Consider the following 14,129-nt stretch of genomic DNA (forward strand, 5'->3'; position numbering starts at 1 on the left):
TCTATAACTCTAATAGAAGAGAGAAAGGCCGACGTATTGTCCAATATCTTAAATAAATTGGATTTACTTCTACAAAGGTGATTGGTCTCGGAGTGATCGTAGAAATATAGATATTTGAGCTTTACGGTATGTTGCCAATGAATTATGAACGGTACTCAGACGTTTATATTTTGACGTTTAACTGATTTTTTGAACTTTAATATTTCTTTTATAAAAATATAGTAAATTCAATAACATACACCACATCTATCGTTGCTTTAAACTTTGTGCGAAAGTCGCGAAAAATCAACAAATAAGGAAAAGCTGTGATCAAAATTTAAAAGCTTTTATCAGAATTTTTAGAAAATGTTTACGTACGCAGATATATAGCCTTCAATTTCAGTTCCATGAAATGCAAGTTTGAAGTCGGTCGAAATCCGCGTTTGATTTTTCGAAAATATCTTTGGTTTAAGGTGTAATGCATTTTCTTCAACATAAAAAAATGCCGACATACTTTACGTGGAAGAAAATGCAGAACACCTTCAACCAAAAAAAATTTCAAAAAATTAACCGCGAATTTTTACCGACTTCAAACTTGCACTTTATGGTACTAAAATTTAAGGCTATATAAATGCGTAGTAAAAACATTTTTTAAAAATTCTGATAAGTTTTAAATTTTGATGAGTTTTTCGTAATTAGCCGATTTTTCGCGAATTCTCCACAAAGCTTGAAGCTACGATATATGTGAATTTACTATATTTTTATTAAAGAAAATATGAAAGTTCAAAAAATCAGTTAAACGTAAAATGTAAACATCTGTGTACCGTTTGTAATTCAATGGTCATATACTATAGGTTTAGTTTTCCAAGCTGTAGAACAGCGCGTTGTTTTTTACTTATGTAAATAAATTTGGTATTTAAGCTTTGGGTTAAGTTTTCAAGCTGTGGAACAGAATTTTATTGCTTTTATTTATGATTAATTTAAATTAATTAGATATTTAAGCTGTAGGTTAAGTTTCCATGCTGTAGAACAGCGTTTTATTGTTTTTACTTATTGCTAATGTAAATAAATTAGGTATTTAAGCTGTAGCGTAAGTGTACATGTTGTAGAACAGCGTTTTAATTTTTCATTTATTATTAATGTAAATAAATTAGGTATTTAAGTTGTAGGTTAAGTATTTCAAGCTGTAGAACAGCGTCTTAATTTTGTTGAATTTAATGAATTTTGGACTGAAATATGCATATATAGAAAATACTTAATATAAAGAAAATAAACGAATACGCAATTGTTTTTTAAATTTGAGTAAGCGTTAATTGAATTATTTAAAAAATAATAATAATAATAAATGCTTAAATTAAATGATGTACCCTAGTGGTCAGCTAATTAAGTTAGTTGCATTTTGACCAGTTTTGCCTGTTTTTATATTGTTTATTTTTTTATAAAAGTCTAGCGCATTATATAACAAGCATAGTATAAACCCACATTTCACACTTTGTACAAAATTTGTAAAAATTGAATTCAAATTAAATTGTTTTAGACCATTGAATTTAGTAGGACAAATAGCAAGTTTCAAAACGCTAGAATTTTTAATATTGCTATTTTTGCTGACGGTGCTAGGTATTTTCTTCCACGTGAAGTATGTTCGAAACGACTATTATATAGAATAAAATACCTGGCACCGTCAACAAAAAAATATTTAACATCAAGGCAAAGTTTTAAATATTTTGGGAAATTGGTAAATCTTTGGGTTTTTTAATTTTTGTACAAAGTATGAAATGTGGATTTATACGTTGCTGGTTATATAAGGCGCTAGACTTAATAAACAAAACTGGTAAACATGTAACTAACTGAATAAGCTCATCACAAATCCATACATTGTACATGCATGTAAATGTGAGCAAACCACAAATCTCAGTAACTAAAATAGTTATTTACAATTTGTTGTCTTGCAGCAATACCATGATGAGTACTAGTTATTTCATCAACTAAATTAAACTCTTCATCAAAACCTATGTTATCATCATCCTCAATTTCATACCTTATATTATTTAATATCATTTTCCGGCTAAAACTTGGTCATATATAAGCACTCTATCTTTTGACAGGCATCGAAATCTAGATTTCAGCACTCCAAAGCAGCGTTCTACACAGTTTTTTGCTTTCCGGTGATGTCTGTTGTAATTATGTTCAGAATCTGAGAGATTGTTTCCCGGAATAGGAGTCATTAAATAAGGTAATTGAGGATATCCACTGTCACCTAAACATGTGAAAAGGAAAATTATGCTACATAAATAATATACATATGTATGTATACAAATTGAGTAAAATATACCTAAAAGCCAAAAATTTCGTTCTCCATTGGAGTACATATTGTCAAGAAAAACCTTCAAAGCACTTGCTATCCAAACTGATGCATCGTGAGCAGTTCCGCCGAAACGAGCATCACAGTCAAGTATTCTTAAATCCATGTCACATACCTTCAACTGATGAAATAATGTATGTACATACAATGTTACGTATATGTATATACATTTGTAAATATGTAAATGAATAGAACATACCACTTGCACATTTATTGAGTGTCCTCCTTTTCGGAAAACATATACATGTTCAATGTCTTTGGATGGAGTCTTTAATTTAATATGCGATCCGTCAATGGCTCCTATGACCCCAGGGAATCTGAACTCTTGATAAAATCTAAAATAAAGAATCATAAACTTATCTTAAGTAATATTACTTTTAATTTAGTATAAGTACTTTTCCTTTACAGCCTGTTTTTCTTCAACTGTTGATGGAAACTTAATGTATCTAGTTAACAAGTATTTGTCCATGATACTGGCAACTTCTCTAATGCATCTACTGACGCTGCTTTGGGATACATTAAGTAAGAAGTCTTGTCCCACCGAACGTTGATAGCTTCCTGAAAAAGTATGAATTCAATTAATACAACATTGAATATATATATATATATATATATATATATATGTATATATGTACATACCTTGAGCGAAAAATCCCAATGCTACAAGGAACCTTAAAACTTTCGACAATCCACAACTTGATGTCCTTTGCAACATAAAGGGGCGGATTTCATTTAAAACATTTCTACATATTTCTTTTGGAAGTCGAAAAATTTCAGTGAACCGTTCCTCTGAAATACAGAAGGGATCCGTGGATTCCCGCAACAATTTTCTTTTGCTTCGCAAACGGTTCCTTAAAGCTCGCTGAGAGTTCACTGAGATACGAAACAAATATCTTCGCAACTCACTCATCTTGACCACGTATTTATTATCACAACACTCTTTCTTAATATTATAATGTAATAGACCGAGATTGCGGCTTTAAGTTTCTGATTTAGAGCAAATTATATCAAAATTACAAATTTTAACTAATAAATATAATTAATAATAATAATAATATAATAATTAAATAAATTCCCGTGGGCCATTAAAGAAAAAAAAATTTTATATTTCTCTTCAACTACACCAGCGACACCTGCGGCGGATAAAAGTATTACAATTTTCCTTGGAGATTTTTAGAGATGAACCAGCCGGAATCTCATTTAAGAAAAATCGCCCAAAGTTCGGATAATTTTTAGCGTTTGGATTTTTGGAGATTCGTAGAGTTTTAGCGATAGCGAAAGCTGGAATCCGGCTGCAGATGTCTTCTCGAAGAGTTTAATTTTCTTGTACATTTCCTTAGCTTTAAAATAATAATACATAAAAAAAATTAGTGCTGTTTAAGTTGGCAAATTTAATGTCTGTTAATAGCAGCCATGTAAAATTGGCATAGTAAGTAAGCGGTCATCAAGAGGAAGTCCTAACACCTTACAATCTATTTCACTGAGCGGAAAACAAAATTCTTCATCGGAAGGATTTTTGTCTACGGTGCATATTCCCGAAGTCATGGAATCTATAGGATCATCAAAAAATGGTTCTAAATTTAAAAATTTTCTCCCCACGACTGACCCTCCATTTTCATTTGTAAAACGCTGGATTTCTATTGGAACAAAAGGCCTGACGAGACAATAGTTATTAGGAGTTTTTACAGAGAAAACATAGTTGTTGGGATAGTATTGAAATGCACCATTTTTTAATAACTTGAGGCCATTGAAATGTTTATCCATCACTAAATTTTCGTGTGCAATCCTATTACAAAGCAGTTATAATATCTGCGTTGGTTTTTTTTTTATATAGCTTTTCAATGTTTGAACATGATTTTCAAAACTATAGGCAGATGTTTCTGACAGTAACCTAAGCTTTTTACATTATTCACTAAGTGCAAAAAGTTGTGCACGTTGAAGGTGCGAGGAAGGTTTTGAACGAACAGTGATAACATATTTTCTGCGATATTAATATTTTTTATGTCACTTTTTGGGCAAAACAATAACTTACAAGCACAATGCAGAAGTAGAAACTTATAGTAAAGATCAGCTGAAACATAATTCTTGAGAATGTAGATACCAGTATAAAGGAGAAATTGGCGAAATTCGGTGGCCTTCCAATGTAAAATATCTTCAAACCCTCTTGGTTTCCATGCGAATTCCTGGGAAATATGAGGCTTCAAAAACTTTAAGCTATTGGAAATCTTGTTTTTGTTCTCTTTTGCTACCCTAATGATTATTTTATCTTGCAAAATTCGCAGAAGAAATTTTCGCATTACCCCTAAATCGATTAGGTACATGGTATCTATGGCCACCTGATTAATAATTTTTACGCCAATACTTTCTTAAGGTGTCTTTTTGTTTCGATAAAGTGGCAAATGATGTTTAAAACACTTTCGGTTGGAGAAATCTTCATCAGAAATTAACTCCGCACTTTCTACCGTGTACACCAAAATATTGTCTATTTTACGCCCAACTTGAATACATTTCCCACATCCAGATGCTGATGTATGACCTGGAGTGCCACAAATAAATGCCTTTGCAGGGGCATGGCATACAATCGACCGTATCCTAACTTTAACCACTTTTCCTAGTAACTCTATTCCATTTTCTAAAATATTTCTCATTTCTTCCAAAAATGCTGCTAAGTAGCTTTCTATGGTATCCGGCTTCTTTGCCCCCAAATAAATTCCAAGAGGAAAAACCCAAATATTGTCGACGTTTGATATTCTCAACAATGTTGGCCATAGCTGAGCACGGGAACTTCTGAATAAGGGAAGGCCATCTATATTAATATCCTCTGATATTGAGTTATAATTTATTAAAACCCTAGCTACTTTTTGAGTTGTACTCCAATTCCTATATGGCAATAAAAGCCGGGTGAAACTATACGATAATGGCCTTCTGCCTTAAAATCAAAGACTTAGAACTTCGCGGAACATCTAACTTTTCGCTACGCAAAATTTCTAGTAGTTCTTCAAAAGATTTTCGGGTCGGCTTATTCCGAATATACCACTGCACTATCTTTTCTTTAAAAGTTAACTTTGCACTTTCTTCCTCTTCACTTTCGTTTTCTTCACACAAAAAAATTGCCTCTGTTGCAGGCTCACTGGCAATTGCGGGCTGCGCTGACACCCATTACTTTCACCCCTCAATCTGTTTAAATAAATTTCCTTCTGTCTTTTTATTTGCCTCTTCAAAGTCCGCTTACTCATTTTGCATTAAAATATTTATTTCTTTTCTTTTAATAATTTCACAAACAAATCTCTTTGCCACTTTTCTGCTAATGACGCCACTCTAAAGATGCCGAAAACAAACTAAACGAAAAATCAGAAATCGGAATTTTTTAAGTATCCTGTGTCCCTCATGGCATAACAAAGCAACCAGTCTAAGTCTTGTACGGTGAGATACTATCTCTGAACTAGTAACTTTATTTCTTGCGCACTGCAGGGTACCGCTAAGTAAAGGGGCGTGGCACCTCGCATACAAATCCCACTTTCATCCTCCATATCTGTGCATGTGTTCATGGTAGAGTACTGGAGCTTGGTATGGAGATATATAAAATCAATCCTATACTCTTAGACAAAATTGCGGCTATTTTATAAGGGGGCGTGACGCCTTTCAAACGCACTGAAGCTATTACGTATCTTTGTATGCATATACACTTTTGCTAGGTTATTTAAGATGGCGATGGAAATATGCCTTCTGACAACCACCGAACCGTAGCATTAGAAGATAAATGCGTCGCTGAAAATCATGAACGTGAACTGTTGGTGAAAATGTTGGACCAAAATGTTTCAATACAAAAAATTAATTTTGGGCGGGACGAAGTTTGCCGGGTCTGCTAGTTAGTTCTATAAAAGTTTAGATTCGTAATTGGTGGGTCTCTTTTTACTTTGGTTTTGGTAAATACAACAATACTTATATTTTAGGTAGATCACAAATGTCGTATAGATGCATATTTAATTTGACTGAAAAAAATTAGTGATGTTTTAATTTTTCCTCAAGTGTTGGTGCTTTAAGGAGAGTTGGCAGCCAATGAGCCTCACATTCGTACTCACACATACTTGTTCTCTCAAGGTGTATTTAACAAGGTGGTCTTCGGGCGGTGTTGTTAACCCTTATTTAGGCGTTAGGGGTGCTTGGACCTTTCTAGCTTCCTAACTCCCCGCGGGGTATGTAAATAAGACACTGCCAGAATATCGGGGTTACTTATGTGTCGCTACTCTTTTAAGTCCTGACTCCATGCGATCACTTACGTAACATTTTTTGAAGGAGGTAAGTTTTTATTTTTGTATCTAAGTTTCAAGTCAAAGTTATGCTTTTCTTTCATAAAGTTAACTATAATGAAGACCTTTATTTTATTTATTTATTTAGTCACGGCTAGAACATCGTCGCATATGTATCGCTACTCGCTTGAGTGCTGACCTCATGCGACCAATAACGTAAAATTTTTGGGGGAGGTAAGTTTTATTTTTATTTTTTAAGTTTGAAGTCGAAAATATGTTTTTGTTTTTTAGGTTTATGATAATAGAGTACTTTAATATTTTTGATAATACACATTTGGTTTTTAATCTGAAATATTGTTACGAAATTTTTGGAAAATGAGCGTGACCATGGGCGTAGCCAGGTAGGGGCAGGGGGGCCCGGGCCCCCCCTAACTTTCAAATTTTTGCCTAGATATTCAATAATACTACCACGAAATGCTTGCTTGATAATTTCGGCCCCCCCTAAATTTCAAGGTTTTTCCTATATATATACTGTATAACAAATTATACTCCCAACGCTAACTAAATAATTAGTAAATTGATTTGAAAAGTAGATATGTGGATCATCCGGTTCTGTATCAAGTTACTATCTCTAACTTCAAAGCACTTCCATTTTAAAAGGGTAAAAACCTGGCTGCAGTTGACAATGAGCAAAAATTGATTGAACGGAAACTATAAATAAATTTATAGTTCAATTGTTTATTACTTTGTCTTTAGGTTTGTGTCTTTACTAAGCGGTTGGGTGAACAGCCAAGACGTTTACTTCTAAAGTGTGACAAAACAAAATCAAGTAATATATTTAGCATAAATAAATATACCAGCCTAAAAAATACTCAAAATGTTCAATACGCCCTCATACTTATACATACATACATATATATGTATATCATTTAACGTTTTGTCCGGCTATTTGGTTTATTATACAGGTATGTAGAGCGAATTTAAAAAAATTCATCAGGGTTTAGTTGAGATATTCGTTTTTGTACATTTCCCAGTACTGCAAAGCTTTTGCCGGCCATTCACCTGGGAGTGGCCAGAAGTGATTCGTGTGCTTACGGTTTAAATCGCAGCTAACTACGTCCGGATATTTATATCCATGAATACTCTGGGTAGCGACCGAACGCTAGTTTGGGAGCGAGGTAAAGTGGGAGGGCGTAACACCCCGCGTGCGCTGGGGATTAATCGGGATGGAAAATAAAGGCTGACATCAGCTCCATCCACGAAATGCGATGGACGGGGCGGGGAAGGTAAGCGTGAGCCTTGCGACGTCTACTAAAGTTGCCACGTAAAGGAGTGCAATTCGGTGTTGGATTTGTGGTGGGAGAGAGACCGGCGTTCACTCTAGTGGACGAAAGTCTAGCCACAATCCGCATCAAAGCGAGATTCTTCAACATCCCATTCACATGGGCCAATGCCCCGATGGAAGAGAAGGACGAGGCATCCAAGGCTCTCTTAGCTTAGAGCGTACATATTAGCGCTGCCCCCGACACGTATAAAAATCGTGCTTGGCCATTTAAATGCCAAGGTGGGCAACGAAGGGATCTTTGGTGCCAGTGTCGAAAAAATCAGCCTCCGCATAGAAACGGCGGGCTGAGGATGATCCACTTCGCCGGGGCCCGAAGCTTGGCAGTATGTATTACTGGGTTCTAGCATAAAAACATCCATCAAGCTATTCTCATTTTCGTTGTTGGTGTTTCCGACAGGGTAGGAGTGTGATGTATTGTGGAACGATTTTCCGTCGTCCCTTGTCAAATTTGGTTTGGAGACAAACCGGTTTCGGCGTTGTTCCATCTTCAGTGTCATTTTTCGTTCTCTCAAGCTACATGGATGTCTCCACATCGAAAAACGGGAAACCAAATCGAGCATGTTGTGATAGACGGAAGACATGCTTCCATGTTTTAGATGTACATACGTACACTCCGAGGGCCAAACATCGACTCGCACTACTATATTGATGCATCCAATATACGACCTAACCTCGGAGAAGCAAAAAAAGGGCCCCCAACAATGCAGGGAAAGTTCAACGTCGAAAAGCTGCAATCAAAACAGACGGCCAATGGATTCGGCGCTCGACCCTCACACCTGCTGTGAGAGAGCACTTTTCAACAAACCGACTTGCGCGAGCAGTGGAACCACATTTCCCGCTAATTACTGGTACGATCACGAGTGTGAGAAAATGCTTGAAATGCTGTCCGACAGAAAAAACACCCGAAATTTTTAGCAGAGAGTTGAGCGACTTACGGAAGGTTTCAAGACTCTTGTATGAACAACCATGGCGACCTAGGGACTGATGTCCAGAACGTACTCAGATTATGGAGGGAACACTTTTCGACCCTTTTGAATAGCGGAAGCACTTCGAGGTCCCAGTCGATGACGATGGAGTCGATATCCCAGCGCCTGACTATGAAGAAAAGTGCCAAAGCTGTTTGAGCTGACGGCCTGTCAGCTGAGCTATTTAATTACGATGGCAAGGAGGTAATAAGGTGCATGCCCGACGACTGGAATTCAAGTGCGCTCTGCCCAATCCACAAGAAAGGCGACCCCGCCATGCGTACCAACTACCGCGGGATCAGCCTTCTAAGCATAGGTTGCAAGGTCTTATCGAATGTATTGTCTACCATAGACCAGGTATTCACAGTACGCCGAATCTTGGAAAAGACCCCCGAGAAAATGATCCGCACTCACCACCTATTTGTCGACTTTAAAGCCGCTTTCGACAGTACTAAAAGGTATATGCCGCTATGTCTGTCATACGCCTGTGAAAAATGACGTTGAGTAATACCACCAGCTCTGCTCTGTTGCCTTTCGCCACCAGACGGGGTTTCAGACAGGGCGGCTCTCTTTCATGTGGCTTCTTTAATCTGATGTTGGAGAAGATAATAAGATCTTCAGAACTGAACCGCTTAGGAACAATTTACTACAAGAGCGTACAATTGCTGGCTTATGCCGATGACACTAACATCATCGGTAAGAAAAACCGCGAAGTCTGTCCTGACTTTTCCAAGTTGGACAAGGAAGCAAAGCGAATGGGTCTGGTGGTAAACGACGACAAGACGAAGTATCTCCTGTCATCAAACAAACAATCAGCACATTCGCGCCTGGCACCCACGTCACTTTTGACAGTTATAATTTCGAGGAAGTAGAGAATTTCGTTTACTTGGGAACCAGCATTAACACCTGTAATAATGTCAGCATGGAAATCCAACGCAGAATCGCTCTTGCCAACAAGTGCTGCTTTGGACTGAGTAGGCAATTCAGGAGTAAAGTCCTCTCTCGACGTACGAAAACCACACTATAAATCACTCATCATGCTCGTGCTGGTATGTGGCGTATTAAAATACAGCGGCTCAACTGGCTTGATCATGTCGTTCGAATGGACACCGACGCCCCAGCTCTGAAAGTATTCTGGCTTCACTTGGCATTTCTAATAGGCGTCAGTTGGTCAAAATCGCTTTGGCGGTTACAGCGCCAAAAAGGAAGAAGAGGAAGAGAATAGATCTATAACCTTATCAGTCACACAGTGTTATAATCCCGACGAAATCCTTGACGGTGGTACCGGGAGGGGAACGGTACATGACGGTAGGAATTTTAGTTTGGGTTAAAGTCTCACACGGAAGGGGTTAGGCTTTCGATGCTTCCTCCTCGTAAAATAAACATGCTCAGTAAAAAGTTAACAATTTAAATCGACGAGTTTTATATCAACTTTTGTGAACTTCTGTTAATATGTTTTTTGTACATCATATTTACCTTTATTGGTTACAATAATTTTAAGCTATAATAAAAAAAATTTTAGTACATAAGTAAATTATTGGTTTTGAATTTTTTATTTTGTATGGCCCCCCCCCCCCTAAATTTCGTTCTGGCTACGCCCTGGGCGTGACCCCGCCCATGAAATCTGGCAATAACCACGCCCACCTTCCATATAACGGTAATTACTGGAGCTAATTCACTCAAAATCGATGACTGCAATAACCACTTAGCAGAAAATTACAGTATTATAAATGTTTGGATAATGGACGTGGCGCCGCCCACTTATGACCACAATTGTGTATCTTGGTAACCGATTTATCAATTTCCACCAAACTCGGTGCACTTAATAATCTTGGTACGGAAAAGCAATTTGTTGAAAATTATTTAAATCGGACTAAGGATACACCCGCTTCCCGTATAACGGTAAATTTCAGAAATACGAAAACTCCGATATTTCAATAATAGTTACAGCAATCTCCTAACCATAAATAAGACCGCTATAGACTTTTAGGAATTGGGCGTAGCACCGCCCACTTTATAACTACAAAGTGCACCTCGGTAACCACTTTATCGATTTGTACCTAACTATGTTCAATTATATAATTAAGTCTTACTCTGCATATTATCGAAAAGGTTTGAAATCGGGTAAACACCCCTACTTATCATGCAAAGGTAGTTCAGAGGAATTTGAAACGACGATATTTGATACCTGCGCCGGGTATATAAAGTTCGGTTTCGCCCGAACTTATACTTCTTTACTTTTTAACTTTAGTTTCCTTCACAAAGCTTTGTATTAAGTATCATTTAAAATATATAATTAGGTGATTCACAAGACGCGTTAACCGTCGTAAAATCGTAAGCTTAACAGTGTTTTATGTAAAATAATGATTACATTTTTTTAGAGGAGTTTTAACCGAAATTAATTAATCGCCTCCCTCTAAAAGAATTTTAACTGTTATTTTGTTTATTAATATTAAGCTAAAGATTTTACGACGCTTAACTCGCCTTGTGAATCCCCTTAATATATTTTAGTTATTACAGTTCTATGCATGTTTTGCTTATTAGGTGTTAAATAAAATAATAAATAGATACACATTCCAAACCAAAAAATACTTTTTAGTGAATACAAAAAAAAAATCATTAGATGAGGTCAGTTCTTTGGACTGTGATTGTACAAATGTATTCAGTCATTAACATTTAATCTTTAGTCCTTCAATTTCCATTGTTGTTATTAAGATACAAAATACTATGTATATACGGTTGCCAGACATACTGCTTTTACCAGTATAGTACTAATTTTTCAACTCCTGTACTGATTTTATTCATTTCTTCAATCAGTAGGCTAATGTAATGATTTTTAAAAATTTGTACTGATTCGTACTGAATTTTCAATTCAAACAAAGTACCTTAGGATTTTCTTAAGGTTTTTACATAACGTTGGAACTTCCTTAAACTGTACTGTAAAAAGTAAAAAGAAAATAATTTAATTATAGTTGACATGTTTCAGATAATGATTGACATGCTCAAGAAATTAATACAACAAAAAGATCAATCGTTTTATGGGCATATCGCATAAGCATAAATTACTTAAAAATAAGATTGACGTTTTTTTGTCGAGTGTTGTTAGTTATCTCGAAAATAACTTTCAGTGTAATAACAAATTTGAATAGCTTTTGCCCAGTGATGGAAAAGTAGGCACAAAGTGCCATTTTTGGTTGATTGTAGTTCAAAGTGTCTCTTTCCCGGTAAAAAACTTTGAGAGAAAAAAAATACACTTTTTGAGAAAAATAAATTTAAAAAAAAAAGTTTCACTTTTTGTTTATTGTTAAATAAAAAATCTTAAATAATGAAAATCAATAATTATATCATTTTATCTTGAAGTGACAAAAATTACTGACATTTAAGTAAAACATTGTTGGAATCTATTAAATTTTGACAGAGTTATGGGCAATTAAAAAAAAATCTCACTGTCAATTCGAATAATCGATTTTTGCCTAAAAAACAAAATCGCGTTTAATTCGGCCGAAAAATTTTTCCGAGCCAAAAGAAAAAATACGTGTCTCATTATTTGGACCAACAAACAATGTATTTGAGTTTGGTACAAATTAAAAATCATGCCCGTACCTGACCGGTTGTCTGGAAATGGAAAGCATCCCTATATTTCGGTGTATTTCCCCTCGGTAATTGGAATTATGTGTAATTTTCCTATGAATTTATGTATATGTCTAAGGAATCCTTCATAAAAGTGATTTACTGTAATAATTTAGCTAATTAATAATTATTATATTACTTCAGCGTATTTTAAAATTATTATTTCTAAAAATATATTGTTCTTAAACCGCCTTAAAAAAATTTAATTTTGTGGCACTTTCATCTTGTTTTCGGCACTATTTGTGAAGACTATTTGGCACATTTTAAAATTCTGAAATTCCATCCCTGCTTTTGCCTATAACTTGCAATCCTTTTTTCACAATTTACTGGCATTGTAAAAGAGTTTTGCATACAAGACATAGTGCATACAAGAGATACTCTTTATAGCGAATTCTTAGTCTTTCAAATTTTTGCGTAGTTGAAAAGAGTGATTTAAGCCATGAGGAATTACAGATAAAGTCCTTAAATAGTGGTATTTTACCACAGCTTGAAAAAAATATGTAATTTGGTTTTTTTTTTCAATACCACACTCCAACGAAGCAACTGAGAGGATCTTAAGTATAAAAATTTACTTCCTGGCGCAAAGAGAGAAGCCGTATTCTCAAGTGAACTGCAAATTAGAAAAAATTTTAAACTGAAATGTATAGCTCTTTGACAACTTAAACACTGAAGATGGAAATGATCTTATTATTGCGATTCAAAAATGTCATAAACATAAAACAATTTATTGGCTTCTGTATACAATGATGTGTACACTCTTGTTAAAGTGAGTAGTACTCTTATTTTTTATGAACTATAGTTTATATATCTACTAAAATATTGTTAACAACAAGTACACACTCTGGCATTACTTACTGTTACTTACATTCATAATTTTGCTTTGAATGAAAATGTACTGAAAAGTACTGATTTTTTTAGCATAAAAAAGTCTAACGTACTGACTTCACGCATAAAAAATCTGGCAACCCTATATGTATAAGAAACATATTATGTATTGTATTCACGAGTAGCTTTGAATTCGATGGCTACTTGGATGCTACTTGGAAGCTTTGTAAGTTCCTTCCTGCAAAGCCACACTTCATACCATTGCGCAAATTAACAAAGGCCATTTCTTACTTCAGATCTTTTATGTTTAATCCACTTTTTCATTGCTGGTTTGTTCCTATGTGACGTGATTATTTTATTTTCTAGTTCACTTCTGACTGCAAATGTTTACTAGCCTTACAAAGCTTTTAGAACCAATCGATAACTCAAAGTAAGATAATTTCAGCAAGAATTGCCACAAATGCACAACAAACACATTGTTTTTGCATTAAGAAACACCGCGGCGAAAGTCTTGGCAGTTCAGGCAAGACCGTATTATATAAATTCGCCTTGCTACTGCAAAATAAAAACACAGCACTATATCTGTGTTGTTGCCAGCTTGAATTATATATAAAAACGTTTGAATTTTTCATAGATAACTATTAAATAACGAATTCCACAAATTTCCCACAACATATCGTTCCCCAAACATTGCCCACAAAAATTAAAATTTCACCGAATTTGGGGAATTGCCCACAAAAAGACAATGCTGTCACAAGGGTTATCTATATGAA

At 35.3% G+C, this 14,129-nt stretch overlaps 1 protein-coding gene across 1 annotated transcript; it reads right to left on the reverse strand.

Moving 5' to 3' along the window:
* Positions 1-2,033: 2,033 nt before the first annotated feature.
* On the reverse strand, positions 2,034-3,312 carry LOC118735469 (putative nuclease HARBI1). The gene is made up of 5 exons (XM_036465247.1): positions 3,248-3,312; positions 2,737-2,899; positions 2,541-2,676; positions 2,312-2,456; positions 2,034-2,236 (listed from the first exon to the last, which is right to left on the reverse strand). Exons 1-5 carry the CDS (start codon positions 3,249-3,251, stop codon positions 2,034-2,036), a joined length of 651 nt encoding a protein of 216 aa, XP_036321140.1. The 5' UTR covers positions 3,252-3,312.
* Between the last annotated feature and the right edge of the window lie 10,817 nt (positions 3,313-14,129).

Source organism: Rhagoletis pomonella, unplaced genomic scaffold (genome assembly GCF_013731165.1).
Source record: "Rhagoletis pomonella isolate Grant_MI unplaced genomic scaffold, Rhpom_1.0 Rhpom_scaffold_00001, whole genome shotgun sequence".
Taxonomy (NCBI): domain Eukaryota; kingdom Metazoa; phylum Arthropoda; class Insecta; order Diptera; family Tephritidae; genus Rhagoletis; species Rhagoletis pomonella.

Excerpts from the sequence above, each read along its gene's own strand:
- LOC118735469 (XM_036465247.1), bottom strand. Across the intron at positions 2,677-2,736 it reads AAACAGGCTGTAAAGGAAAA|ATTTTATCAAGAGTTCAGAT; the intron begins GTACTTATACTA and ends TCTTTATTTTAG. Across the intron at positions 2,457-2,540 it reads ACTCAATAAATGTGCAAGTG|GTATGTGACATGGATTTAAG; the intron begins GTATGTTCTATT and ends CATCAGTTGAAG.